The sequence below is a fragment of the Anomalospiza imberbis genome, chromosome 12 (genome assembly GCF_031753505.1).
Source record: "Anomalospiza imberbis isolate Cuckoo-Finch-1a 21T00152 chromosome 12, ASM3175350v1, whole genome shotgun sequence".
NCBI lineage: Eukaryota > Metazoa > Chordata > Aves > Passeriformes > Viduidae > Anomalospiza > Anomalospiza imberbis.
In genome coordinates this window covers 20,358,114-20,380,202 of record NC_089692.1, presented here as the reverse complement: position 1 = coordinate 20,380,202, position 22,089 = coordinate 20,358,114, and the positions used below count along the sequence as shown (strand labels likewise).

General features: G+C 66.6%; 5 protein-coding genes across 8 annotated transcripts; 2 read left to right on the top strand and 3 right to left on the bottom strand.

Moving 5' to 3' along the window:
* Window positions 1-113: 113 nt before the first annotated feature.
* Window positions 114-2,685, top strand: TMED6 (transmembrane p24 trafficking protein 6). Of its 2 annotated transcripts, XM_068203271.1 has the most exons (4): window positions 114-839; window positions 1,557-1,683; window positions 1,818-1,969; window positions 2,108-2,685. In XM_068203271.1, exons 1-4 carry the CDS (start codon window positions 645-647, stop codon window positions 2,330-2,332), a joined length of 699 nt encoding a protein of 232 aa, XP_068059372.1. In that variant the 5' UTR covers window positions 114-644; the 3' UTR covers window positions 2,333-2,685. The 2 variants fall into 2 exon arrangements, with proteins under 2 accessions (XP_068059372.1, XP_068059371.1); XM_068203270.1 differs by lacking the exon at window positions 114-839 and having other exon boundaries at window positions 1,108-1,683.
* A 120-nt stretch (window positions 2,686-2,805) lies between these two features.
* NIP7 (nucleolar pre-rRNA processing protein NIP7) lies at window positions 2,806-4,410 on the bottom strand. Its single transcript, XM_068203274.1, has 5 exons — window positions 4,274-4,410; window positions 3,912-3,998; window positions 3,431-3,569; window positions 3,221-3,361; window positions 2,806-3,142 (listed from the first exon to the last, which is right to left on the bottom strand). The coding sequence occupies exons 1-5, from the start codon at window positions 4,327-4,329 to the stop codon at window positions 3,023-3,025; spliced, it is 543 nt and encodes a 180-aa protein (XP_068059375.1). The 5' UTR covers window positions 4,330-4,410; the 3' UTR covers window positions 2,806-3,022.
* A 36-nt stretch (window positions 4,411-4,446) lies between these two features.
* Window positions 4,447-8,415, top strand: COG8 (component of oligomeric golgi complex 8). Of its 3 annotated transcripts, none has more exons than XM_068203268.1 (5): window positions 4,447-4,757; window positions 4,992-5,199; window positions 5,355-6,173; window positions 6,842-7,010; window positions 8,182-8,415. In XM_068203268.1, exons 1-5 carry the CDS (start codon window positions 4,447-4,449, stop codon window positions 8,337-8,339), a joined length of 1,665 nt encoding a protein of 554 aa, XP_068059369.1. In that variant the 3' UTR covers window positions 8,340-8,415. The 3 variants fall into 3 exon arrangements, with proteins under 3 accessions (XP_068059369.1, XP_068059367.1, XP_068059368.1); XM_068203266.1 differs by lacking the exon at window positions 8,182-8,415 and adding an exon at window positions 7,156-7,405; XM_068203267.1 differs by lacking the exons at window positions 4,447-4,757; window positions 4,992-5,199; window positions 5,355-6,173; window positions 6,842-7,010 and adding an exon at window positions 7,450-8,011.
* A 497-nt stretch (window positions 8,416-8,912) lies between these two features.
* VPS4A (vacuolar protein sorting 4 homolog A) lies at window positions 8,913-12,672 on the bottom strand. The gene is made up of 11 exons (XM_068203265.1): window positions 12,554-12,672; window positions 12,125-12,236; window positions 11,904-12,051; window positions 11,727-11,788; window positions 11,356-11,475; window positions 11,087-11,243; window positions 10,299-10,447; window positions 10,113-10,194; window positions 9,818-10,037; window positions 9,570-9,710; window positions 8,913-9,298 (listed from the first exon to the last, which is right to left on the bottom strand). The coding sequence occupies exons 1-11, from the start codon at window positions 12,572-12,574 to the stop codon at window positions 9,197-9,199; spliced, it is 1,314 nt and encodes a 437-aa protein (XP_068059366.1). The 5' UTR covers window positions 12,575-12,672; the 3' UTR covers window positions 8,913-9,196.
* Window positions 12,673-15,187: 2,515 nt separating this feature from the next.
* SNTB2 (syntrophin beta 2) lies at window positions 15,188-22,053 on the bottom strand. The gene is made up of 7 exons (XM_068203259.1): window positions 21,322-22,053; window positions 17,673-17,883; window positions 17,050-17,260; window positions 16,477-16,619; window positions 16,149-16,345; window positions 15,894-16,075; window positions 15,188-15,696 (listed from the first exon to the last, which is right to left on the bottom strand). The coding sequence occupies exons 1-7, from the start codon at window positions 21,836-21,838 to the stop codon at window positions 15,604-15,606; spliced, it is 1,554 nt and encodes a 517-aa protein (XP_068059360.1). The 5' UTR covers window positions 21,839-22,053; the 3' UTR covers window positions 15,188-15,603.
* Between the last annotated feature and the right edge of the window lie 36 nt (window positions 22,054-22,089).

Sequence of the window (22,089 nt, the reverse complement as noted above, 5' to 3'; positions counted from 1 at the left end):
AATTTCTGCCTCGTGGGTGGAAATGCAGCAGAGGGGCACAGACTGCCCCAGGAATGTGGGGCTTTCCCTTCCCCTCTGGGAGTGTTGGGTCGGGAGCAGCACTGCCCTGGAGGTGTGACACACGGTGTAGGTGGGGAACAGGAGTTTCTGGATCAGGCAGGGGTGATACAAGGGGCACTTTCTAAATTTAGTTTCTAAGTTTCTCTTGGCTGCCATCCAGCAAAGCCGGGGCTGGGAGAAGTCTTATCTAGGAACAGCTGCTTCCCCCTCTGTCCTTCAGCTGCAGGTGCTGCACTTGGTGTCCCTTGTCCCCCGGCTGTGCCAATGCATTTTCCTGCCCTTCTGTAAATCCCTTCCCTGGAGAGCCCTGGGCAGCAGGAGCACCAGGTCAGAGATGTGGGCCACTGCTGGCCAGTGAGAGGCAAGTTGGTGGTGGCCTGTTGGCAGGAGCTGTGTCCCGTTCTCGCCTTCTCCAGGGCAGGCTCCTGCCCCGGCAGCACAAGCTGTCCGAGCTCCAGCTCCGCACAGGAGCCTTGAGCCGCGGCTGCCGTGCCGGCACAGCGCCGGCGCTGCGCAGCGGTTAATGATTACCCCTGCCCTGCCCGGCGTGGGGAGCAAGTGCTGGAGCCCAGGGGAGCAGGAGGATGCTGCTGCTGCTGCTCCTGGCTCTGCTGGGCCCCGCTGGCTGCCCCAGGACAGAGCCCTTGAGCGGCTCCGGCCAGGAGCCGCTGTTCCGCGGCGCCGACCGCTACGACTTCGCCGTCGTCATCCCTGCCGGCAGCGCGGAGTGCTTCTGGCAGTTCTCGCACCAGGGCGGCAACTTCTTCTTCAGCTACGAGGTGGGTGCTGGGGACGTGTCCTGGGACGTCGCTGACACAGCCAGGGAAAGGCTGGGCTGGATCCACCCCGTGCTGGTCCCGTGGCACACGGCATCCCAGGGACTGTGTCTTTCTTAAGGCACTCTCATGGAATTGTTCGGGTTGGAGGGATCTTGGAGCTCATTTCCTTCCATCCCCTGCCGTGGGCAGGGACACCTTCCCCTCTCCCAGGTTGCTCCAAGCCCTGTCCAACCGGAGGGCTGACAGTTGCAGGGATGGGGCAGCCACAGCTGCTCTGGGCACCCTGTGCCAGGGCCTCCCCACTCTCACAGGGAAGAATATCTTCCTAATATAACCAACCTCATCCCTATCCATCATCAGTCCCATGGATTTTTTTAAACTACCTGGTTTAAGCCCATGAAGTGGTGCTGGGAGCTCTGGCATTGTTGGAAGCTCTGCCCTTCACTGCCTGGCCCGAGGCTGTGGCACAGCCGAAGGTCCTGGCACAGCATGTCCCTGAGCTCTGTCCCCACTGGGAAACTCCAGCTCTTTCATCTCCTGTTTACACTGGGCTGGCTGAAGGAGAGCCAGGGCATAGCTGTGCCTGGCAGTGGCAGCTTTCCCCTGGCTGTGCTTGGCAGAGCAGCCCCACAGGAACGCGTCCTCGGGGCTTGGCACAGCTCCATCCCCGACACAACAGTGACCCACAAATTCCCCTCGGGCGTTCCCTGCCTCCAGGTCCAGCGGGCAACGGGGATTGGCAACAGCAGGAACATCCTGGTCACAGCGAGCGATCCCAATGGCTTCCAGCTTGGAGTGTCCCAGGACGTGCGAGGACAGATCAACTTCCTCACCAAGGACGCGGGTGAGCCCCAGCCCCCAGCCCCTGCAGCAGCTCTGAGCCCACCTGGCCACGGGGCAGGATGGGGGCTGAGCACTCGGGATGTGTCTGCCTGGGCCCCTTCCACCCAGGGACCAACAACCCCCTTCCCTCTGCAGGTTTCTACCAGCTCTGCCTGGACAACCAGCAAAACCACTTTGGCTTCATGCAGGTGTATCTCAACTTTGGTGTGTACTACGACGACTTCAACATGGAGCACAAGCAGCCAGCAGAGAGGAAGGAGCTGAATGACACGCTGGAGGCAATTGGGGTGAGGGTCAGGGAGGCCATAGGGATGGGCACGTCCTGCCCAGGACACCGAACAGGGCCTTTGCCCGGGCTGAGCTGCAGCTGAGTGCAGCACTGAGCCCCAGGGGCAGCTCTGAGTGCAGCTCTGCCTCTCTTGCAGGCGAGCATCCAGAGGCTGCAGATCCACACCTTCCACATGTGGCGCTTCTACAACTTTGCCCGGATGCGGAAAGGGGCCGACTCCTTCCTCCTGGAGTCCAACTACAACTACGTCAACTGGTGGTCGATGGCCCAGAGCTGTGTCATTGTCCTCTCCGGGGTGCTGCAGCTCTGCTTCCTCAAGCGCCTCTTTCACGCGCAAACCTCGGGCAGCCAGAAGTGCTAGAGCAGGGCAGGGACATCCCCCTGCAGGGCCAGGTGACCTGGCTGCCACTCTGTCCCAGCACGGAGTAGGAGGAAGGGCTGGATTCCGCTTCCACAGGAGGAGGCGGGAGAGTTCCCCCTGCCTCGTCTCTAGCCCCGGCATCGTCCAGAGAGAAGTCAAAGGCCACACTGTCACCTGGGTTCTGTGTGCTGTGTGGGTTTGTCACATCCCTTCCCATTGTTAGTGGCTTAACGGGCCTTTTCCACCAGACTCCCAATAAAGGAACCCCTGGCAGAGTCCAGGGAGCGACCGCTGCCCTCCAGCCTCTGTGCGACTAGAAGATGCTGGGCACTCCCTCCCTCCCTCCCTCCCTGAAACTCATCCTCATCCTCTGAGGCTACCCCCAGCCTCATCAGTCCCCCCCAGACACACCCCAGTGTGTCACATTCCCCACAGGAATTCCCCCTGGATCTCCACACCAGACAACAGGCACCAAAAAAAGGATCAGGCTTTATGTGACAGGGCTGGGGCCAGGGCCCCTCCTCCCGCGCTGGCAGCAGCCCCCTGAGGGCTCTGGGGCTCTGTGCTGGCAGCTCCCCACATCTCCATCCCACTCCGGGTGGGCTTCCCGAGCCCACGGGAAGGACAAAGTCTGTTCCAGCCCGGAACACTCACAGGGCACAAGGGTCCCTGGGGGTCCCCGAGGGTCCTTTACGTCAGCGTGTCCTCGTTCCGCACGTACTCGCCGACGTCAGCTTGGTGGAACACCACGATGGCCAAGGGGTCGACCTTCCGGCACTCCTGCGTGGACTTGGCGGCCACCCCGAAGCCCTGGGGGATGAAGGGGAGGTGAGGGAGGGTCGCCCGTGTGGTGTCCGCCCGCAGCCCCGGCGCGGGCCAGGCGCTCACCAGCGGCACGTCGGCCATGGAGTACACCACGACGCCCTGGTACTGCGCCGTGTTCTCCGTGATGCGGCCCAGCCCCGACTTCAGCACGTGGTTCCCGTAGAGGAAGGACTGCTCCGAGCCCGGCTTCACCCACACCTTGTACTGCAAGAGAGGGGCAGAGCTGTGAGGGGGCGCGGGGCTGGCACGGGGCCGGTCGGGGCCGTGACCCACCTTGGCATAGGGCGCGAGGAAGTCCAGGGCCGTGACGCTGAGCCGGAACTTCTGGGACTTGGTGAACTTCCCGAAGCAGGTGCCCGCGGCCACCAGGCTGTCCCGGGGGACGCTGGCCGCCAGCTTCAGCAGCTTCTCACTGCGGGAGCAGGGCAGTGCTGGGCGCGGCCGGGCCGCAGCCGGGGCCGGGGCCGGGCCGCAGCCGGGGCCGGGCCGCAGCCGGGGCCGGGGCCGGGCCCGGGCCGCAGCCGGGGCCGGGGCCGGGCCGCAGCCGGGGCCGGGCCGCAGCCGGGGCCGGGGCCGGGCCCGGGCCGCAGCCGGGGCCGGGCCGCAGCCGGGGCCGGGCCGCAGCCGGGGCCGGGGCCGGGCCCGGGCCGCAGCCGGGGCCGGGCCGCAGCCGGGGCCGGGGCCGGGCCGCAGCCGGGGCCGGGGCCGGGCCGCAGCCGGGGCCGGGCCGCTCCCGCCGCGCCCGGCCGCTCACCTCAGGTAGTACACGCGGTCCCGGTGCAGACGGAAGCAGTAGGTGCCGTCGGGCCGGTCCACCAGCAGCTGGATGTTCTCCCCGATGCTGCAGGGACAGAGCCCGTGAGCCCGGCCCGGTCTGCCGCGGAACCTCCGCGGCCCGGCGCTCCCGGTGCCCCGCCGCCCGCCCGATCCCCGGCACCCACCAGCCCCTCGGTCCCCTTGGTCTCCCCGTTCCCCGCGATCCAGCCGGCCCAGCCCTCCCGTTGCCCATTCCTTTCTCCATGCCCGGTCCCGCCCGATGCCCGGTGCCCATCCCTCCCGGTCCCCGTCCTGTTCCCGTGCCCGATCCCCGGCATCCCGCCGGGCCCGGCCCCTCACTATTTCCCGAGCTTCTCGAACACCGCCCGCGTCTCCGCCTCCGTGAGCGGCCGCATGTCCCGCGCCGCGCACGCGGGGCCGCCGGGGCCGGAAGTGACCGGGCCGGAACCGGCGGTAGCGGAAGTGACGGACCCGGAACCGGCGGGCCCGGAGGTGACGCGGCGGCCGCGGCGATGGCGGCGGCGGAGGAGGCGCGGCTGCTGGCCTGGCTGCGCGGCCCGGCGGCGCCCGGCGGCCCCGAGCTCGCCGCTTATGTGTCGGAGCTGGCGGCGCTGGGGCTGGCGGAGCTGGGCCGGGAGCCGGCGCGGTTGGCGGCGGAGCGGGCGCGGGTCGGGGCCGAGACGCGCCGCCTCGCTTTCGAGCACTACCGAGCCTTCATCCGCTCCGCCGAGTGCACCGGCCGCGCCGGCCGCGGCTTCGGCGGCATCGAGAGCCGCCTGGGCAGCCTGCTGGAGCGGCTGCCCGCGCTGCAGGACGCCTGCCGGTGCGGGACGGGCAGCGGGCACTGGGAGCGGCGGGCAAGGCGCGGGTGGAAACGGGGCGGGAAGGGCCGGGGATGGCCTGGGCTGGGGAGCGAGAGGTGCGCAGCTCACTAAGGGTCGGGCCGGCCGTGACTGGGCAGGAGGCAGCGCTGGGAGCGGCCGGTGGGCATGGCAGGGTGCCCGGATCCAGGCGCTGCAGGGAGGACTGTCCTGCTGATGCCGTCCCGGCCCCGCAGGACCTTCATGCGCGATGCCGAGGCCATCGCCTGCAGCCGGCGCATGAACAGCCTGACCCTGAACCGGCACACGGAGATCCTGGAGATCCTGGAGATCCCGCAGCTCATGGACACCTGCGTCCGTAACGGCTACTACGAGGAGGCCCTGGAGCTCACGGCCTACGTGCGCAGGCTGGAGAGGAAGCACAGCGGCATCCCCGTTATCCAGGTGAGCCCTGCACTCTCTGTGCCCCGTGACTGAGGTGAACCCCTTGTTGTCCCACGCTGCGATCCAGGAGAAGCCTGTGCTGAGCCAGCCCCCCATCCAGGTGACCCCCACACTGCCCCGTGCCCGTACCCGACTGAAGGCTCTCTGTTCCCCAGGGCATCGTGGAGGAGGTGCGCCAGTCCGCCCAGCTGATGCTGAACCAGCTCATCCAGCAGCTGCGCACCAACATCCCCCTGCCCGCCTGCCTGCGCGTCATCGGCTTCCTGCGCCGCATGGACGTGCTCACCGAGGCCGAGCTGCGCGTCAAGTTCCTGCAGGCGCGGGACGCCTGGCTGCGCTCCATCCAGGCCTCCATCCCCGACCACGACCCCTACGCGCACATCACCAAGACCATCGAGGCCTGCCGGGTGCACCTGTTCGACATCGTCACCCAGTACCGCGCCATCTTCTCCGACGAGGAGCCGCTGGTGCCGGCCGAGGGCGCGGCGCCCGGCGAGGGGGCCATCTTCCACAGCTGGGTGCTGCAGAAGGTCTCCGAGTTCCTGCGCGCGCTGCGGCGCGACCTGGACCGCGGCGTGGGCGGCCGGCTGGACTCGCTGCTGGGGCAGTGCATGTACTTCGGGCTGTCCTTCAGCAGGGTGGGCGTGGATTTCCGTGGGCAGCTGGCCCCCCTCTTCCAGCGCGTGGCTGCCGACGCCTTTGGGAAGGCGGTGGAGGAGGCGGTGGAGAAATTCCGGGAGGAGATGAATTCCTACACGCTGATCTCGGCTCCAGCCGTGCTGGGGGGCACTGCAGGAGTGCCGGTGCCCACAGCCCAGCCTGGGACGCTGCAGCCCCCCATGGTGCTGCTGGACTTCCCACCCCTTGCCTGCTTCCTCAATGGGCTCCTCGTTGCCTTCAATGACCTGCGGCTCTGCTGCCCCATCGCCCTGGCACAGGACGTCACCGCCTGCCTGGACGGTGCCCTCGGTGAGGTGAGCCCGGGGGACGGAGTTGAGACTTGTCCTGGGAGATCATGGGCCGGGTTTGTTCTGAGTGGGTTGGGAAAGCCTCTGAGATCATCCACTCCCCCTGCACTGCCAAGCCCAGCCCTAACCCGTGTCCTCAAGTGCCACATCCACACAGCTGTGAAATCTCCCCAGGGATGGGGATTCCACCACTGCCCTGTGCCAGGGCTGGACAGCTCTTTCCATGAAGAAATTTTCCTAATGTCCCACTTAAACGTCCTGTGGCACAACTTGAGGCTGTTTCTTCTTGTCCTGTCCCTTGTTCCTTGGGAGCAGAGCCCAGCCCCACACTGGCTGCCCCTCCTGTCGGGGAGTAGTGGAGGGTGAGAAGGTCCCTCTCGAGCCTCCTTTTCTCCAGGCTAAGCCCCCCCTGCTGCTCCTTGTGCTTCAGCTCCTTCTCCAGCTCCGTTCCCTTCCCTGGACACACTCCAGCCCCACAATGTGTCTCTTGGAGTGTCCCAGAACTGACCTCAGGATTCCAGGTGTGGCATCACCAATGCCCAGCACAGGAAGATGGGCACTGTGGGCCTGTGGCCACACTGTTGCTGGTACAAGCCAAGTGCCATTGGCCTCCTTACCCACCTGGGCATGTGGCTGTCGTCAGGTGACCTGTCTGCCTCTCTCTCCCACCCCAGGTGACCAAAACCATCCTGGCCTTCCACCGTGCTGAGGAGGCGGCTTTCAGCGGGCGGGAGCAGGAGCTCTTTACCCAGTTTTGCACAGCCTTCCTGGAGGACCTGCTGCCCTACCTGAACCGCTGCCTCCAGGTGCTTTTCCCTCCAGCACAGATTGCACAGGCGCTGGGTGAGATCTCAGGGTTTGGTTTCCGTTGCAGGGGGAGGACACCCGTGGCTTCCCCCGGCACTGAGCGGGCCCTGTCCTGCTCTTGCCTCCTCCGCGGGGTCTCGTTGCCCGCAGAGCCCCTGACCCCTCTCTCCCCATCCCCAAGGTGTCCCCCCCGCGCAGCTGCAGCGTTTCGGCCGCCTGGGCCGCATCGACGTGGCCGCTCTCAGGGAGCAGCTGGCTTTCCTCCTTCCACCGGCACCGGGCGAGGAGGAGCCGCCACCGGAGCCCGGCCCGGACCCGGAGGGGGAACACGCGGCCGTGCCCAGCGAGCCGCCGGAGAGCCCCTCCGCGGACGCTGCGCCGCCGGGTGACCCGGTGGCCACGGGGTAGCCGGGCAGCGGCGCGGGCCCCGCCGCCCCGGGGCCGCCAGGCGGCGCTGCGGCGGCGCGGCTGCGCGCGCACGCGGTGCGCCATGGCGGCGGCGGCGGCGGCGGCGCGGGCGGCGGGCCGGGCCCTGCCGGGGCTCCCGCTGCTCCCGGCCCGCGCCTGCGGACACGCGGCGGGCTGGGACCGGCGGGAGCGCTCCTACTGGCGGGCGCTGCGGCGCCGGGTGCTGGGCCCGCCCGTGCCGCCGTTCGCCGCTCCGGTGCAGGTGGGAGCCCCGGTGCTGCGCGGCGCCGCCGCCGCCGTGTCCCCGGAGCAGTTGGGCGGCCCCGAGCTGCGGCGGCTGGCGGCGGCGCTGGCGGCCGGGCTGCGGGACCGGCCGTGCCTGGGGCTGAGCGCTCCGCAGCTCGGCGTGCCGCTGAGGGTTTTCGCCGCGGAGCTGCCGCCCGCCCGCTGCGCCCGGTACCCGCCGGCGCTGCGCCAGGCGCACCGCATCGAGCCCTTCCCGCTCCGCGTCCTCGTCAACCCCGCGCTCCGCGTCCTCGACACCCGCCTCGTCACCGGCCCCGAGGGCTGCGCCAGCATCCACGGCTTCTCCGCCTACGTCCCGCGGCACTGGGCCGTCCATGTCTCCGGTACGGACCGACCCGCCCCGGCCCGGGTGGGACCCTGCACCTGCCCCTCCCTCACACGGTTCCCTTCTCTTAGACGGGTCCGGCAGTCTCTCCCGGTTCCCCCACTCTCACACGGGTCCCCATTTCTTCCCCTTAACCACCCCCCCCACCCACCGCTACCCCGGGTGCAGGCGTGGACGAGCTCGGGGCGCCGGTGAGCTGGGAGGCGTCGGGCTGGGCCGCCCGGATCATCCAGCACGAGATGGACCACCTGGATGGGATCCTCTACATCGACCGCATGGACCCCCGCACCTTCGCCAACGTGGGCTGGATGGAGCTGCTGGACTGACCCCGGTGAAAGAACCAGCGCAGCTCTGGGGGCTCCCACTCAGCTTTATTGCAGCCAATACAGACCCGTGGCCTCAGCGTGGCTCCGGCCCTTCCTGCCCACGCGTGTGCACAGGGAGGCAGCCGGGGTCCTGCCCACACTGCCCCGGGCACCGGGAATTCCTCGTGGGTCTAGGAACAACCTGCTGCCAGGGCTGGGCAGGGCAAAGGGGGGGGGATCCGTCCCTCTGGGGCGTGTTTGGGTTCATGGTCACAGCGTGGGCAGCAGCTGGGCACCGCACAGGGGGCACCGGATGGGGCTGGGGGGGACAGCAAGGCTGAGGGGAGCCCAGGGACTGCACAGGAGGACGGGACGGGGGGTGTGGGCAGGTGGGTGTCATCAGCTGGGGGCTGCTCCATCCAGGTAGCCCTCTGTAGGCACAAATCCCTGTCTGGGATGGCTGGAGTGCGAGGAACCCCCACCCCCTTGGGACAAGCAGAGGCCTCGGCTCTGGGTCATTGCATTTTGGGGGGTGGGGGCCTGGGCTGAGCCCCCTGGTGCGGGCAGAGCCTTGGGGAGTGGCTGGGCACTGGCTGAAGCACTCAGATTGTTTTTATTTTCATATAAACAAGACAGAACCCAAAGCAGCATTAAGTTAAAAAATAAAAAAAGAGCAGGAAGAAGAGTGGAGTGCAGCCGGGGAGGGACCCGGCCGCCCAGGCCATGCTCAGACCCGCCCCCCGTAGTGTGACCCCCGGGCCGTGTCCCCGCAGTGCAATGGGGCAGGAGTGAGCAAACACGAGTCGGTTTGGCACGGCCGGGGAGGGGGGCACAGCAGGGCCTGCAGCTGCCCCAACCCCACGCCCCCCGTGCCCTCCTCAACCTTCCTGTCCAAAGTCCTCCGTGAATTTCTTCACTTTGAGGAGATCCTCGGCATTGACGGTGGGGCGGGTGGTGGCCAGCGAGCGCAGCATGTCTGACTGCAACAGGGTGGGCACGTGGCTCAGACCAGGCAAGGGCACGGGATAGGGACCTCCAGGGCAGTGAGGCACCTCTGCCCCATGGCAGCAGCACTGACCACAGGTGGGAGCTGCCTGGCAGACCCAAGGCCCTTTCCTGTCACCCAGCCCTCCTCCGGGGGCGTACACTGGGGGCTTGTGCCCACCCCCAGGAGCCACAGCCCTGCCAGGCCCTCGGCCTGGAGGACGAGCAGGGAAGTGGCCAGGCCAAAGCCACAGAGGCGACACTTACCATGCAGACAACGGGCTCCATCAGCTTGTCACTGGGCACCTCCATCCAGGTCATCTCGGTGGCCCCAGGGTCACCGGGCGAGCATGGCGTCAGGAGATCATCCACGAGGGCACCGGGGGTGGTGCGGGAGGGGCCGCGGACCTGCACGGAGCCGGTGGCACGTGGCGCAGAGCCCGGGGTCGGGGGACAGCAGCCACAGTGCCCACCCCTCCCCAGGACCCCCCTGGGCCGCGGCAGCCCCCACTCACCTTCTTGAAGTGTGTGGCCGACTGCACCTTGCGCACGGGCTGCATCAGGGCGTCCCGCACGATGATGCTGATGTCGGCCCCCGAGTAGCCGTCGGTCTTGCGGGCGAGCTCCTGGATGTTGGCGTCCGTCAGGGAGTGCGGGGTGTTCCCCAGGTGCAGCCGGAACATCTGGGCCCGCGCCGCCTCCTCGGGCAAGGGGATGTAGATCCTCTTCTCGAACCTGGGGGCACGAGGGGTGAGCCCCAATTCCAGCCCTGCTGGGGGGCTGGCACGGGGGGCTGCATGTGGGGCTCACCTTCTCCTGATGGCCGAGTCCAGCACCCAGGGGATGTTGGTGGCACCCAGCACCAGGATCCCGTCGCTGCTGTTTCCCACACCTGCAGGCAGATGGCTCGGAACAATCTCCAGGGATTCTCTGAATCCCCATGTTCTGCCTGCCTCGTCCTGCTCCCACCCATCCCTGGGATGGGCCCTCACCCACCTTGCATCTGCACCAGGAACTCGGTCTTGATGCGCCGGGCCGCCTCGCTCTCGTTCTCGTTGCGGGAGCCACACAGTGAGTCCACCTCATCGATGAAGATGATGGAGGGCTTGTGCTGCCTCGCCAGCTCAAACAGGTTCTTCACCAGCCTGGGAACAAAGCAGGGGATGGGGTCCCCGCTCAGAGACCCTCCTCAGCAGCAGCACGGCAGCCCCACGTTCCTCCCATGCTGAGAACCCCACACCGGCAGCAAGGCAAGTGCCACACCAGGGGCTGTGCAGCCCCCTGGGACCCTGCTGGGGATTAAAGTAACTGATTATAGGGTACCAGAAATTAATAATGTAGAGTTAAGTTTAATTATGACTTGCTCACAGCTTGGCAGGGGTGGGCTCTCCTCAAAGCTTGCTGTAAGTGAGCTGTAAATGAATTCTGAGCATGGACAGATGGGAAACTTTCAGGTTAAGAGCTGCAACTCCGGAGGGCCCCAGAGCTGCCCCAAGATGGAGCATGAGAGCAGTTAATTAAGACAAGGGACAGAATCCAGTTAAGTGTTAGAAGCTTAAAGTCGCTGTTGGACTGAAAGGTCTGAAAAGGTGAGGGGGCACAGGCTGTGAGGGAAGAGGCCCAGGGACTGCTTTGCTCAGACTCCCTTGCTGAAGGCACCAGCTCCCAGTTCTTTAACAGCCCCGTTACTGGGGTTCCCTGATGCTGGTGGCCCCTGCCCCAGCCCACAGTCTGGCCAGAGCACCAGGAGCCAGACTGTGGCCATGCCCCCGCTGCCAACTTACTTCTCGCTCTCCCCCAGCCACTTTGACGTCAGGTCAGAGGATGACACAGAGAAGAAGGTGGAGTTGTTGGCCTCGGTGGCCACAGCCTTGGCCAGGTAGGACTTGCCAGTGCCAGGTGGCCCAAAGAGCAGGATCCCGCGCCAGGGCGTGCGCTTCCCTGCGGCAGAGACCGGGGTCAGGCCTGCCCATCCCTGCACCCAGATCCGTGCTGGGATCGCGCACGGAGGGGTCACCTCCTGCACAGCCCCTTCCTACTGCCACGGCCTCACCTGTGAACAGGTGTGGGAATTTGATGGGCAGGATCACGGCCTCCTTCAAGGCTTCCTTGGCTCCCTCCAGCCCGGCCACGTCGCTCCACCGCACGTTGGGCTTCTCCATCACGATGGCACCTGTGAGGGTGTGACTCTGCCCACACGGCCCCACAGAGATGGGCACAGAGAGCAGTGAGAGCCAGAGTCCCTACCCACACCCCCAGTCCCGCCTCCCCTCAGCACAGCGGCTCTTTGGGGTGAGCAGCCCACAGGAGTGGGCCCCAGTCCCGCAGCCTGTTCCCCTCCCCACAGGCACCCCTTGCCTTGACAGGGCTGTCAGTGAATCCCTCCTAACCCCAGAGGCTCGAGCCCGCCGCAGCCTCTCTCACCCATCAGCTGCTCCTGCAGCTTCTTCTTCTCAGGGTTCTCGCCCTCGCTGTCACTGTCACTCCTGGGGACAGGGGACAGGGTTCAGGAGCGGGGCTGGCACTGGTGTGGCAAGGGGGGGTTCCTGCCGGCTCCGTGGCCAGACAGGGGATCCCTCGCCCCCCTCGCCCCCCACGCACCCCTTGTTGTCATTCTGTGCTTCTCTGACAGGCCTCTTGCCGTGCCTGTCCTTGCTCCGCAGGTACTCCTTCAGCTTCTCCGCCCGGTCCAGGTACTGCACGCACTTGGCTCGGATGCTCTCCTTGGCCTTGTCGCTGTGAGCCTCATCTGCAGGGACGGCCAGGCGTCACCCGGAGCCCCCCGAGCGCCGGAGCCCCCCGCGCCCCCCGGCCGCTCTCACATTTGATGGCGTGCAGGAAGTACTCCACGGCGTGCTGGTACAGCCGCAGTGCCTCCTCGTAGTTCTTGGCCCTGTCCTCCTCCGTGGCTTTGGTGACCAGGTCGATGGCTTTCTGCGAGGGGGGAGCGCCGTGAGCACCGGGCACCGGCGGAGCCCCTCCCCACCGCCAGCGGCCGGGCCGGGCCCGCTCGCACCGCGGCTCTTCCGCTGCGCCCAGCTCCCTCCCCACCGCGCCAGCACCGGGGCTCAGCAGGGCTGGGCGACCTCAGCGGGGCCCTGCACCGGGGCCGGGTGAGGCCTTGCCCCGGCCGGCATGGCGCCGGGGCCCGGTGAGGCCTGTCCGCTGGGCCGAGCGGAGGCCCGCAGGAAGGGGGCGCGGTGTCGGCGCGGCCGGAGCCCCAGCCCCGCCCCGGTGCCCTGGGTCGGTACCTGCAGGGTGGACGTTGTCATCGCATCGCTCGGTGCGGCCGCTCCGGCGGCCCCGGGACGGCGGCGGCGGCGGCGGCGGCGGCGGCGACTGCGGCTGCGCGCTGCCGCGCGCCCCCTGCCGGCGGCGCCGCAACGCGCACCGAGGGCGCCCCGCCCACAAATAGGCGTGGCTCACGGTAGCCTCGCCCACAAGTAGTTATGTATTCATGTGGGCGTGGTTAGCATGGACACGCCCATCGCTGTGCAGGGCGTTGTGTGGGCGTGGTTTCGACTAGCCCCGCCCATAGAGTCCCGCCCCGCGGGCGCGGAGCGCGGGCGCGCACCCCAAAAACGCGTGAACACGCGTGTGGGTGTGGGGGTGTGGGTGGGTGTGTGTGTGGGGGTGTGTTCGTGTGTTCACGTGCCTCTGCGGCTGTGTTCGTGCGCGTGCTCGTGTGTCTGTGTGTGTATTTACGTGTTCGTGTGTGTTCGTGTGTGTGTTCGTGAGTGTTCACGTGTGTTTGTGCATGTGTTCACGCATCTGTGCGTGTATTTGTGTGCGTGGTCGTGTGTCTGTGTGTGTTTACGTGTTCACGTGTGTCAGCGTGTGTTCGTGTGTCTGTGTGTGTGTTTAGGTGTTCACGTGTGTCTCTGTGTGTGTTCGTGTGTGTGTTCATGTCTCTGTGTGTGTGTTTAGGTGTTCACGTGTGTGTCTGTGTGTGTTCGTGTCTGTGTTTGTGTGTCTGTGTGTGTTTAGGTGTTCACGTGTGTCTCTGTGTGTGTTCGTGTGTTCGTGTGTCTGTGTGTGTGTTTAGGTGTTCACGTGTGTGTCTGTGTGTGTTCGTGTGTCTGTGTGTGTGTTTAGGTGTTCACGTGTGTGTCTGTGTGTGTTCGTGTGTGTGTTCGTGTGTCTGTGTGTGTGTTTAGGTGTTCACATGTGTCTGTGTGTGTTCGTGTCTGTGTGTGTGTGTTTAGGTGTTCACGTGTGTCTCTGTGTGTGTTCGTGTGTTCGTGTCTCTGTGTGTGTGTTTAGGTGTTCACGTGTGTCTCTGTGTGTGTTCGTGTGTTCGTGTGTCTGTGTGTGTTTAGGTGTTCACGTGTGTGTCTGTGTGTGTTCATGTGTGTGTTCATGTCTCTGTGTGTGTGTTTAGGTGTTCACGTGTGTGTCTGTGTGTGTTCGTGTCTGTGTTTGTGTGTCTGTGTGTGTTTAGGTGTTCACGTGTGTCTCTGTGTGTGTTCGTGTGTCTGTGTGTGTGTTTAGGTGTTCACGTGTGTCTCTGTGTGTGTTCGTGTGTGTGTTCGTGTGTCTGTGTGTGTGTTTAGGTGTTCACGTGTGTGTCTGTGTGTGTTCGTGTGTTCGTGGGTCTGTGTGTGTGTTTAGGTGTTCACGTCTCTGTGTGTGTTCATGTCTGTGTTTGTGTGTCTGTGTGTGTTTAGGTGTTCACGTGTGTGTCTGTGTGTGTTCGTGTCTGTGTGTGTGTGTTTAGGTGTTCACGTGTGTGTCTGTGTGTGTTCATGTGTGTGTTTGTGTGTCTGTGTGTGTGTTTAGGTGTTCACGTGTGTGTCTGTGTGTGTTCGTGTGTGTGTTCGTGTGTCTGTGTGTGTTTACGTGTTCACGTGTGTCTGTGTGTGTTTGTGTGTCTGTGTGTGTGTTTAGGTGTTCACGTGTGTGTCTGTGTGTGTGTGCCCAGGTACACACCCATGTGTGTACGGTGTTTGCACACACGCTGTGCACACGTGTACGGTATTTCCCTGTGCACACACACCCCCCAAACACCCGCAGGGACCTGTGCCCACTGCTGTACCCACCCATCCCACTGCTGTACCCACCCTTCCCACAGCTGTACCCACCCATCCCACAGCTGTACCCACCCATCCCACTGCTGTACCCACCCATCCCACTGCTGTACCCACCTGTGCCACAGCTCTACCCACCCGTCCCACTGCTGTAAAAGTTGCCCCAGCCCCCTCAGAAATCCCCACGGAGACTGTGCCTCAGCTTCCCCAGAGATCCCCCCGCTCCTTCCAGAGACCCTCATTCCTCCACCATCCCCACACCAGCCGCAAAATGAGACCCGGAGCCCCTGGAAAAGGCAATCTGATATAAATAGCGATTTACAAAGAATACAAAAATAGAAGGAGGGGGGGCAGCACCCCGAGCCAGCACCCCACGGGACCCCACAGCACCCCCGGCCAGCGCAGCCCCCAGCAGCAGAGAACCGTGCAGGAGTTTGCCCGGGGGGTTCCGGGGTCCCGGCAGGAGCGGGGAGCCCTGGAGGTCGGTCTGTGGCCCTGTCTGGGCCCCCCCAGCCCCCAGGGCGTGGGAGCTGCCCCCAAGGGGAGGGAAAAGTACAAAAAGCGAAAAGTGCATCAATCTACGTGTCCTGCCCCGGGGGAGCGGCAGCGGCTGGGGAGGGACAGCCCCGCGAGGGTCCCTGCAGCCCCGGCCCCGGGCACAGACACGGCGTTTGTTCAGCCTTTGGGAGATTCGGGGGGCACTGCTGGGGGGCAGTGGGGCATGGAGGGGATGCCAAGCCCCAGGGACCAGGACCCCGGGCCAGAACACCCCCTCTGCACCCCTGAGTGCCCCCTGTAAGACAAATGTGTCCCCCACCCCGAGCAGGGTGTGGAGACCCTGTCACGCAGCAGTGGGGGGAGGGTCCCACAGCCCCAGCCCTGCCCCATGTGGGGACAATGTGACCTCTCTGGGGGAAGCCCCAAGGCAGGGGGACACTGGCTCCCCTGGACGTGAGCTGGGGGCACCAGGGGTCCCCCAGGCGGGGGGCCCGAGCTGGCCCCGCTCCAAGGCACAGGTGGTGAGATCAGCGATGGCTTCGGCCCCGGGGGGATTAAAGCTGGTGTGTGTACCCCGACCCCCCCCCGGGCACTGGGGGGGCCGGCAGCGCTGGTGTGGGGCAGGAGGGGCTCACCCCCCGCAGCCGTCCTGCCGCATTCCCGGCGGGTTTCAGGGCAGGATCCCAGTCCCAGCAAGGCACCGATGGGGCAGGAGAGGTTGGGGGGCCCTCTGTGACCCCCAGCTGGTTGGTGACAGGGCGAGGGCGCTGGGGCACCTATGCCAGCAGCCCCATGCGGGTGACTTTGGCCGAGAGGAAGGTGTGCAGGACGAAGACGATGGGCTTGGGGCAGGAGTGCAGGTCCAGCGCCTGGGGGGAGATGGAGAGTGGTGTCAGCCGCCCCCACATCCCACTGGGGATTGCAGGGCTGGGGGCTCCCTTCAGCCAAACCCAGCGAGTCTGGGCAGCTGGGATGCTGCAGGGGTGGAGGAAAGCAGGACGAAGGAGGGGGTCCCCTGGAGGAAGAGCCCCAAACCAGGGGGTGAGCCTGGCTGCGCCCTCCTCACCAGCTCCCCCTCAGGGCCCCCGAAATCCAGGTAGAGGGTCCTGATGCCGTCGTCCGCAGACATCTTCAGCCGCTCGTAGGGGTAGCGGAAGAGCACGCCGGAGCCTGGCTCGTCCCGGGAGATGGTGAACCCGCCCTCGTAATGGATGGAGAGCTGGACCTCCTGCCCGCCCAGCGTGCAGCCTGCGGGCACAGCTGCCGTCAGCCCCCGCAGCCCTGGAGGGGGGCACGGGGGGTCCAGCACCGCAGCACTCACCCACGGTCACCTCCTTGATCAGCTCGGCGGCGGCGTGGCAGCCCTGCACCAGGACGCGCGTCCACGCGGACAGGTCCCGGTGGGTCTCCACGCGGAAGACGTGCATCTCCACGCCCTGGCGAGAGCCCGTCCGCGTGGCGAACGTCAGCTCCGAGCCCAGCGCTGGCGAGCGGCGCCCGGAGCCTGAGTGGACCAGCCTGGAGGGGAAGCGCATGGCTGGGGTCAGGGGTGCGATGGCAGTGCCGGCACCACGGCACCCCAGCATTTTGGTGTTTCATCCCTGCTCCAAGGCAGAGCCACGGCCCGAGGGGGCCCAGCCCCAGCCCACCTGGTGGCCACCAGTGGGTAGCTGTGGCAGGGCGAGGCCCAGGCGTCCCTGGTCCAGGGCATCCCGTCGTACAGCAGCAGGTCCTTCTCCGTCACTGCCATGAGCACCGGCCGCCACTGCTGCCGCCCCCCGTCCAGGCGTGCCTGCCGGGCACCAGGGCACCGTGAGGGGTGCCAGGGGCCCGCCCCGCCCAGGGACCCGACCCCTGAGCCCATGGTGAGATGGACCCCACCCTGGTGGTTCCTCATTGCCAGGCAGCATCCGCAGCACTGCCATCCTGGGAAACCAAGCTGGGAGCAGCGCCCAGGGGTCCTGCTGACTACACTGCCAGGCTGGCTGCAGCTCTCAGGCGGTGAATTTATGGAATAGGGAGGGTGGGATGAGGGGTTCCATCTGGAAAATCCCAGTGGGAGAAGGGGCTGAGGGCACTGGAAATGCTGCCATCACTGGGGCACAGCTGGATGGGAAAGCAGCAGAGCCAGAGCCAAGGCTGGGCTCTCCAGTGGCATCCTCCGCCCGCCCCAGTGGCACTGCTGTCCCCTGATGGCCCCGGCACATCCCATCAGTGCGTACCTGCTCGGCCAGCCAGGCGATGTGCTTCACCTCCCGGCCACCAGCCGTGGGGCTGCCTGAGCCCAGCGTGGCATTGAGCTCGGCCAGGACCTGGGGCAGCAGCGCGGTGATGTTGGCGTGCAGGGCACTGAACCAGGCGTGCGCCGTGGCCGTGTCCCGGCACCGCAGCACCAGTGTGTTCCGGCTGTCCGGCGAGTGCAGCTCGATCAGCCTGCGAGGGGACGGGGACACGGCCCAGGGTGTGACACCAGCACCGGCCGAGTGAGCCCCTGCCTGGGCCCGGCACGGCAAACTGGCTGCGCCGGTTTGGGGCTTCCGCTGTGCATTTCCACCTGCCGGGGCTTTTAGCCCTCATTTTAAGGCGGAGGGGCTGCCAGGGGTCTGGGAGGGAACACGGCACAGCCCTGGCCCTGGCCAAACCCTCTGGAGTGTGCTCCCACAGCTCAGTGGGCGAAGCAGGGGGTCATGGCCTCAGTGAGGGGCAGCCCCCAGCTGTGCCCAGGGTGTCCATGGGGTGCGGGGTCCCTCACGGTGGCTCTGGTGGACAGACCTACCCCTGGCCTGGGGGTCCTTGGGGAGCAGGATCTCCCCCAGCGGGACCCACCAGCAGCCCCTGCCCTCACCTGTTCTCCAGGTCAGGCATGCTGAGGTTCCGGGCAGCGAAGCACATCTTGAGGGGGATCACCTTGCGGTCACGGGGGCCCTGGTGCTGGGGGGACCCCGAGTCCTCACTGCCACTCAAGCTGGGGGACTGCGGGGCCGCCCCCTCCCACGGCAGGTCTGACACCAGCGATGGCTTCTTGATGTAGGGGGTCACCTCCCGCATGAACTTCACTGGGGGGGAGCGGGGGCACAGTCAGGCCTGGGGAGGGTCCTGCGCCCCCACACCACAGCCCTGTGCCCCAGGGTTGATCTGACAGGGCAGCGTGACCCTCACACACCAGGGCTTGGAGGGTCCTGGGGGCGTCCCACCCCGTCCGGGTCAGGGATGTCCCGAGCGAAGGACGGTGCTGGCAGCTCATCGCGCTGCCGGCGCGGGTGTAGGAAGGGGAAGGCGCCACAGGACAATGGCGCTGGGCAGGAGGTCAGGCTGCAGCCCATCCTGGTCCCATCCTGCCCTGCCGCTGCCGGAGCAGCCAGGACGGTGCCCGCCAAGTTTCCAGCACTGCCGGCGATGCTGGGCCGGCACTGCCGCTCACGCCCCGACGGCAGCCGGCCTCCGCTCCGCAGGGCGAGGAGGAGGGTGTGCAGCCAAGACATCCCGGCTCCACGCGCCTCTCCAGGCCGGGAAGGAAGGAAGGAGGCACCAGCTCCAGCTCCTGCTCCCCCCGGACTGTCCCACCCCAGCACCGCCCCGCTGACAGCAGCCCTGGACCCCCGCCCGGACACGGCTCGGCCGGCCCGCGCCAAGCCCCGGCAGCCAAGGCCAAGGGAGGGACGCGCTGGGGACAGAGATGGGGCAGTGAGAGGGAAAACCAAACCAGAACAGCAAATAGGCTGTACTGCACTGGGAAGCAAGCGGTGAAAGGATCCTGGAGCCGGCACAACGCCACAGCCAGGCCCTCTGGAGGGGAAGCGACATTGGTGGTGGGGCCCAGGCCGTGCTGCTGCCAGTCCTTCACTGCGGGAATGCCGAGCGGGAAGGGGGAGCAAGGATGGGACGGCAGGGATGGGGAGCGGGCAGGAGACACCAGCCCCCACCTTCCCAGCGGCTCTGCTGAGCCACGAGGTGCTCGTCCTTGCTGTGGGCAGCACACGAGTTAATATTAGCTGCTGCCGCCGCGCTGATCCCGGGATTACCGCCGTCCCCGCACCCCTAATCCCGCTGCCGGGCCGGGCAGGGCAGGGAGCGCCGCGGGCAGCCGCACGGCCGGCAGCTCCCGCTGCGGGGCCGCTCGGCAGATGTTTGCCAGATGTGGGCAGCTGCCTCCAGCACTGGGAGGGAGCTCAGCACATGGGGCTCCAGCTCAGAGCGCTGCGACCCTGCAGTGCAGGCACTGACCCCGGTGGAGTCAGGAGGCTGAGAGGCCAAGCTGGGCAGCCAGCAGCGCTGGAGCCAGCGCGCTGTGCCAGGGCGCTGCCACAGCAGCGTGGGTGCCCCGTGGTGACCGGGAATGGTGGATGCCCAGGACTGTGTCTGCCCATGGTGGGGGCAGCAGAACTGGCTCCCAGTTTTCAGTGGGAAGCATCCATGGCGCAGGCAGGACACGGAGCAGCTTGTGCCAGCAGGCACGTTGGCTAGCACGGGGGTGGGGGCTTCTGGCGAGCCGGTGACCAGCACACAGCTGCACCGGCGCGGCCGCTGCTGCCCTGACAGAGCCACCATCACCCCGGCACAGCCACTGCGCCCCACCCACGCGCTCACCGCAGAGGAAGCCCAGCTGTCGCCTGCGCCCCTCGCCTGTCCCGCTGCAGGAAGGCGGCTGCTCGGCTGCACGGCAGTGCCGCCGGCACACCGGCCTCAGCAGGGCCGAGCCCCCTGCACCCGCCAGGGAACACCCACCAGGTTTCCCCAGGCTTGTGCCCGGCCGTGCCCCGGGCAGTGCCCACGGCCCGCACCGCGCCCACAGCTCCGGAAGGGCTCCCTTCCCCCAGGGCAGCAGACCGGGCCTGTGGGTGCCCGCGGGAGGTGCTTGGCATGGGCCCTGAGGCCAAACCCGGCCCCCAGGATGGGTGACACCAGCCCCACGGGGATGCCGGTGCGAGGCTGATGGTTTCCCCTCCACCACTGGCACAGAGCCCAGGAGAAGCTCTGGCACCTGCCAGGGTGGTCACAGCTCCAGGGCCGTGAGGAGGGATGGGGCTGGATGGCACGGCCAATGTCCCCCAGCAGCTCCTCTCCGGGCCCTGCTGATAGCAGCTGACCACCAGATGGTCCCAGCACAGCCATCGGACCAGCAGTGCCCAGCAGAGTGAGGAGGGAAAGGAAATGGAAATGGAAAGGAAATGGAAAGGAAAGGAAAGGAAAGGAAAGGAAAGGAAAGGAAAGGAAAGGAAAGGAAAGGAAAGGAAAGGAAAGGAAAGGAAAGGAAAGGAAAGGAAAGGAAAGGAAAGGAAAGGAAAGGAAAGGAAAGGAAAGGAAAGGAAAGGAAGAGGCGTCTGCCGTGGCGCCCGTGGCGGAAGCGAGGGACAAACACAGCACGGGGCTGGAGCTCCTGCGGGACAGGATCAAACGGCCGGGCAGCAGGAGGAAGGACGTGCTGAACCACGCGCGGGGTCCCGTGGGGACTCTCGCTGTGTCCAAGAGCAGCCCCAACCACAGCACCAAGCCTGACACCGCTGCTCCACCTCGGCCCCTGCGGCACCCCAGCCGTGCCCGAGCACCTTGTGCCAGGTGTGCCCACACTGGGGAGCCCAGCCGTGTCCCCCCATGCCACTGCAGTGTGCCCGGAGCGCGTGGCAAAGCAGCAGCACCCATCCCTGTGCCCAACGGGCACCGTGTCCATGGAGCAGCCTCATGCAGCGGAGGACAGACGGACGTGCCAGGACACCAGGACAGTGTGTGTGGCACCACAGCACTGTAACACAGCCCACCCTGACCCACGGCACAGGGCGCTCCTGGCCTCGCGGTGCCCCGTGGCACAAGCCCCGTGCCGCGCCGCCGGGCTGGGCAGGTCCTGCCCGAGCTTGTCGGGCTGCCGGGAACAGGTCGGGCAGGAGCCGGTGGCTCCGTCAGGCCAGTCCCGAGCCAGCTGTGCCGTGGGCACAGGGCCCACGGGGACACCGAGCCTGCGGGGAGGCTGAGCCCGCAGGAACACGGGCAGACCCTGGACCAACACCCGGAGTCACAGCCCTCCCTGGGGACAACCAGCCAGCCTGGGGGTTGTCACCAAGGACAGGGGACGACCCGTTCAGGGGGACACCAAGTCTATCTTGGGGGATCCCAGATCTGTCTCTGCGGGACCCAAGTTCGTCCTGGAGGAACACAACCAGTGGAGATACCCTGTCCTTGTCCCCAGCTGTGAGGGCTCCCCATCCTGCCACAGAGGGAACAGCCCGACCCAGGGGGACACCCAGGCCCTGTCCCCGTGCCTGGGGGCCCCCCGTGGCTCTGGGGATTTGGGGGGACACACAGACACGCCAGGACTGGGGTGGGGGGAGTGGCGTCCCACACCCGGAAAAGCGACCCAAAGCTGCTCCGGGAGTCCGGTGACAGCGGCAGGGAGGTGTGGTGGGAGTCGGTAACGGCGGGGAGCACCAGGGCTGGGAACCGGAGAGCAGCAGGGGCCCGTACCGGGGATTCGGGGGGAGAGGAAGGAGTTGAGGCGTTACCTTCAAGGATGACCTCCCTCCCGGCTCTCTTCAGCGCCTGCACAGCTTGATCGTGGGTGGCATCGCGGAGATCGACGCCGTTAACAGCGAGGATGGCGTCGCCTAACCGGAGCGCTCCGCTCCTTTCCGCCGCCAATCCCGGGAAGATCCGTGAGATCAGCACCGGCATCCGATTCTCCCGACCTCCCTTAATGCTGATCCCGAGCCCTCCCGCCTCCGCTTTCACCACCCGCACCCTCCTCACGCCACCGGGTGCCGCCGCCTCCGCGTTGCCGTTCACCACGCCGTTCACCACCGACGGATCGCCGGTTCCCGGTTCCGCCGTTAAGCTCAGCGTTTCCCCGGTCAGTTCCGCCGACACGCGGACCCAGCGTTCCCGCAGGAGCAGCTCCAGCAGCCCCGTTTTACAAGCCCGGGTCCACACGGCCATGCCGCCGCCGCCGCCGCCGCCGGTCACCGGGGAAGGGGCGTGGCCTGGCGGGGAGGGCGCGGTTTGCGGCCACGCCCCCGCCCGCATGGCGCGCTGCGGTAGGCTCGGGGGCGCGGGAGGACGGGGTGGGGCCGCCCCGCCCCCGCCTCCGGTGCCACCAATCAGAGAGGTGGCGGCTAAGCAGCTGCTGCTGTGATTGGTTGCGCTGGAGGGCGGGGCCTAGGAAGCCACGCCCCCGCTCGCCATGTCTGGCGCTGAGATTTATTTGGCGCGCTGCGATTTATTTCACGAGCTCCGCTGTAAATGTCCCGTGTTCTCCGGGGATCCCCAATTTCTCT

What these genes read in the sequence shown, in the direction of transcription:
- NIP7 (XM_068203274.1), bottom strand. Translation starts at nt 4,329, where the DNA reads ATGCGGCCGCTCACGGAGGCGGAGACGCGGGCGGTGTTCGAGAAGCTC. An exon ending in GACCGCGTGTACTACCTGAG is followed by an intron (nt 3,570 to 3,911) that starts GTGAGCGGCCGG and finishes CTGCTCCCGCAG; the next exon opens with TGAGAAGCTGCTGAAGCTGG. An exon ending in CCATGGCCGACGTGCCGCTG is followed by an intron (nt 3,143 to 3,220) that starts GTGAGCGCCTGG and finishes TTCATCCCCCAG; the next exon opens with GGCTTCGGGGTGGCCGCCAA.
- COG8 (XM_068203266.1), top strand. Translation starts at nt 4,447, where the DNA reads ATGGCGGCGGCGGAGGAGGCGCGGCTGCTGGCCTGGCTGCGCGGCCCG. An exon ending in GCGGCATCCCCGTTATCCAG is followed by an intron (nt 5,200 to 5,354) that starts GTGAGCCCTGCA and finishes TCTGTTCCCCAG; the next exon opens with GGCATCGTGGAGGAGGTGCG. An exon ending in ACAGATTGCACAGGCGCTGG is followed by an intron (nt 7,011 to 7,155) that starts GTGAGATCTCAG and finishes CCCATCCCCAAG; the next exon opens with GTGTCCCCCCCGCGCAGCTG.
- SNTB2 (XM_068203259.1), bottom strand. Translation starts at nt 21,838, where the DNA reads ATGCGGGCGGGGGCGTGGCCGCAAACCGCGCCCTCCCCGCCAGGCCAC. An exon ending in GAGGGAGGTCATCCTTGAAG is followed by an intron (nt 17,884 to 21,321) that starts GTAACGCCTCAA and finishes GCTCCCCCCCAG; the next exon opens with TGAAGTTCATGCGGGAGGTG. An exon ending in TACCCACTGGTGGCCACCAG is followed by an intron (nt 16,346 to 16,476) that starts GTGGGCTGGGGC and finishes CTTCCCCTCCAG; the next exon opens with GCTGGTCCACTCAGGCTCCG.
- TMED6 (XM_068203270.1), top strand. Translation starts at nt 1,236, where the DNA reads ATGAAGTGGTGCTGGGAGCTCTGGCATTGTTGGAAGCTCTGCCCTTCA. An exon ending in CTTCCTCACCAAGGACGCGG is followed by an intron (nt 1,684 to 1,817) that starts GTGAGCCCCAGC and finishes TTCCCTCTGCAG; the next exon opens with GTTTCTACCAGCTCTGCCTG. An exon ending in ACACGCTGGAGGCAATTGGG is followed by an intron (nt 1,970 to 2,107) that starts GTGAGGGTCAGG and finishes CCTCTCTTGCAG; the next exon opens with GCGAGCATCCAGAGGCTGCA.
- VPS4A (XM_068203265.1), bottom strand. Translation starts at nt 12,574, where the DNA reads ATGACAACGTCCACCCTGCAG. An exon ending in TGGCTGGGGGAGAGCGAGAA is followed by an intron (nt 10,448 to 11,086) that starts GTAAGTTGGCAG and finishes CTTTGTTCCCAG; the next exon opens with GCTGGTGAAGAACCTGTTTG. An exon ending in GACTCGGCCATCAGGAGAAG is followed by an intron (nt 10,038 to 10,112) that starts GTGAGCCCCACA and finishes TCGTGCCCCCAG; the next exon opens with GTTCGAGAAGAGGATCTACA.